The following is a 3564-nucleotide window of genomic DNA, read 5'->3' as shown; positions in this document are numbered from 1 at the left end:
TTTCGAGATTTATCATATAATAATACATGTGACATGAGGATTCAATTAGAAATTTTTAATATAAATACTAAAATTGAAATTAAACAAAACCTTAAGTACATGTCCCATATTGTGACTTACACTTTAGTTAATGACAATCATTGTCTTTTGTTGAAGTATTTATAGAACATACATATTTAAAGGGATGAATTAAGAATACATAAGTACATACAATTTTCACCACTATAATAGTCTTATTTATGTCCAGTATCATTACAAAACTATTCCTTATAATGACCACCACTTCCATTTTGGCAATTTGAATATTACCATCCAGTACCAAAGTCATGGTACATTTTGAGGACTTGGTGAATTGGTGGATGCATATCATGATTAAAATAATTAAGTACGAATAAAACAAGGAGATTTTTGGCACGTTTTAATGACTGAAAAGTAGTGTTTGAATGAAATTGGAATATTTATATCAATATTTCGACCTAAACTGAATAGAATTCAATCATATATATGTATATTGAGCTTGATCATATATATGTATATTATGAATCCTTGAGCCCCCCACTTCCTTTTCTATCATCTAGAATTGGATGCTCACTAGACATAAATAGACTTTCTTTTAAAGATGTACACTTCCATTTCTACACGATTGATGGTTTGCCCCTTAAAAAACTACTTGCACACCCAAAAAAAAGTGTGAAGGCATCAAGTTTGGAACATGATTTAACTAAACTATACAATTATTTAACTTACAAAATCTGTTGCATTTTATGACCAAAATCTGAAACCAACAAACTTCAAAAACATTATTAAGTAGAAGATATTCTTTAAGAATAAAACAACATTTTATAAATGATTTTATTGTTTTGAACTTAATGGACAGCACAAAATTTCAGATGTATTTTATAAATACAGTATGCATGACAACGGTATAAAATGTAAAAACAAAATAGAAGTGGATCTATTGAATTGGATTCAATATACACCACAAAATTTCAAAATGTGTTTTGTAAGGGTAGTCTGCTTGACGACGGCAGCATACCTAAAGGCAGAGTTAAATTCGCCTCAAAAAACAAAACTCTTGTACCCCGTCAATGTAAATGAGTATTTCAAACAAAAGAAATGGATGTCAGCATCGGTAATTAGAAGATAAAACTCTTCCGATTGGCTTAGTCCTGCAGAACAGTACTGTCGCTCCACCAACGCTTACAGTCATACACAGAACAAAAAGCGTGGAAACAAGTTAGAAGAAGAAGTATCACTGTGGCCACAACAGTGAGGAGCTGCCACGAACCAAATATGTACTTGTTTACATGCCGCTTCGCAGCAACGCTCCATCGGCTGTTATAATGCTTGTTGACGTCCGATATGACTTGGTCCAAATATTTAACTCGCGTCAATTTGACACATTTACCCAAGCCGTTCCACAGGCTTGCCACTTTGCCGTCGTCTGCCAGGTGATTGTAGATAATCCCACTCTTTCTCAACAGCCGAACATCTTCAACACTGTCAATGATGCCATTCATGAAATCAGTGTAGCGAGTGAAGATCAAAGCACCGGAAGCACCCGAAGCTTCGAACGCCACTAGATTTCTCAGAACTACTTCTGTGTTGGAATCCAGCCTCAATTTGGGAAGATAAAGAGTTGCAGTCGTCTGGTCGAAGCGAATTGTGGTGACGTCTCCCTCGGTTGGACGAAATTTTACTCCTGCTGAGTATAAATCGGAGACGCAAGGAACAGCTAGTTCATCGCGTGTAGGAGGTGTTTCCGCAGACGAAAACCCACTCTCTTCATCTTTATCCTCATCTGTTTCATTTCTGCGCTGAATTGAAAGAGTTTCAAAAGCTGAAACAATATTCGTGGACAACTGTGTCACAAACTGGGCAGGCCGGCCTTCCAAGACACGGTCAGGGAGAGCCGAGACTAGTTGAACAAACCCGACTTTTAGCGAGGAGAGAGCCTTCCATAAAGCTTTCAGAGCACGCATTAAGTAGTTTGAATCTCGCAACGGGACTTTCCCATCCTCCTCCTTATTAGAAATAGTATGGCCCATGGCTGCTGCAGGGACAATAGAGTAGTAGAGCACCTCCAATATGTGACCCCTTTCTTTTATGCACATCCTTGAACTATCCCGCATCTTCAATATAAATGGGCACCATTCTTTACAGGCGAGATTCACCAGATTGCAGAGCCTTTCTTCCGCCTTAGCTTGCGAACCCATCTCTATTTCCAGCAGCTTCTCCAAGAGGAACAAAGGTAACTGATTCTCTAGCATTATCAGATCTCTCATAATTGAATTATGGGTTGCACTTCTGCGAGATGGATCTAAAATTCGACCTAGTTGCTTCACCTGGGGTGAAGCCTGATCTGCCTCTTTGACGTAGAACTGCAAGCACTCGAGCACGAAGGAAGCGTCCACAGCCATGAGCCATGCAAGGGCTTCCTCCTCGTAGTCAAGAAATTTGTGGTGGCAGTTCCTGATTTGCCAGTCATACTTCTTCACTTCTTCCACTACAGATTCGAATTTGCAGTCACCGGTTAATGTTTTCTGGAATCTTCGCGCAGCAGCTATTTTATATCTCTCAATTTCTAATAAATGCGCTCTCCAATGGTGATATGGTCCAATGGAGACGCACTGCGGAATATATGCTTCTGGCTTCAATGTCAACAGCTCCTTCGGCACACCAAAAACGGATACCGAAATCTCCTTTTCTTCTTCTTGCTCGCCATGTCTTTGCAGGCATTCCTTTATTTGAGTAACCCAAAGGTCCTGATCAATTACTACAACATCTTCATTAACTGATCCCATGATTTGAACTTGGAAATAGATGATGGATCAGACAATGAAGAGAGGGATTAAAGTTAGATAATCGAAAGCTCAACTATTTGAAACAAGTGGGCGGAGGGTCGTTATATAGCTTCATCCTCAGCTCTAGCGAGGAAGGCAACTTGAATTTCACAGAAATTTCTTTAATTCCTGAGAGGATTTGGAAAACATTTCTATGCCTATAGCTTCACATGATAAATGCTTTAAGGAAATGATTCCATTCAAAGCGCGTAGGCTACTTGTTACTCTCAAACGGTAGTCGCACGCGGAGAGAGGGCCCTCTGATAAGGGCCATCTAATCGAAAACAGGTAAACTAGTAACTTAAATAGTAGATTAGGACGATTGCAAGACGAAACATTTAACCTAATTTTACGAGTTTTATTCTCCGGCTTGAGAGGTAAGAGTTTTGAGTTTAAAGTGTCGCTATCTTCATGCTTATTTTCCTTTAAGTAGCACTGTTTCTCTAAGAATCTTGTCAATTGCTTATGTGAGACGGCCCACAAGAATACCCTGCAAATTTGAACACAATTTCCCCGTGTTTACATTGAAGGATTTGAAAGATTTTAGTCTTCAAGATTTATTTAAGGCATTTGAAACTTGAAAGTGATACTGTTTGCAGAATTCGTTGTTACAATTATTTTATTGGATTAATTGTTATTATTATTTGATTTTTAGTTTTCTTAATTTTAATGCATGTCCTGAAAAGATTAATCATTTGTCATTTTTAATTTATTTTTCTTG

The 3564-nt window shown here is 38.0% G+C and overlaps 1 protein-coding gene across 1 annotated transcript; it reads right to left on the bottom strand.

The window, feature by feature from the left end:
* Positions 1 to 982: 982 nt before the first annotated feature.
* Positions 983 to 2949, bottom strand: LOC131857126 (putative UPF0481 protein At3g02645). The gene has a single exon (XM_059209239.1). It carries the CDS (start codon positions 2802 to 2804, stop codon positions 1164 to 1166), a length of 1641 nt encoding a protein of 546 aa, XP_059065222.1. The 5' UTR covers positions 2805 to 2949; the 3' UTR covers positions 983 to 1163.
* Between the last annotated feature and the right edge of the window lie 615 nt (positions 2950 to 3564).

Source organism: Cryptomeria japonica, chromosome 7, assembly GCF_030272615.1.
Source record: "Cryptomeria japonica chromosome 7, Sugi_1.0, whole genome shotgun sequence".
Classification (NCBI taxonomy): Eukaryota; Viridiplantae; Streptophyta; class Pinopsida; order Cupressales; family Cupressaceae; genus Cryptomeria; species Cryptomeria japonica.
This window is presented reverse-complemented; position numbering and strand designations above follow the sequence as displayed.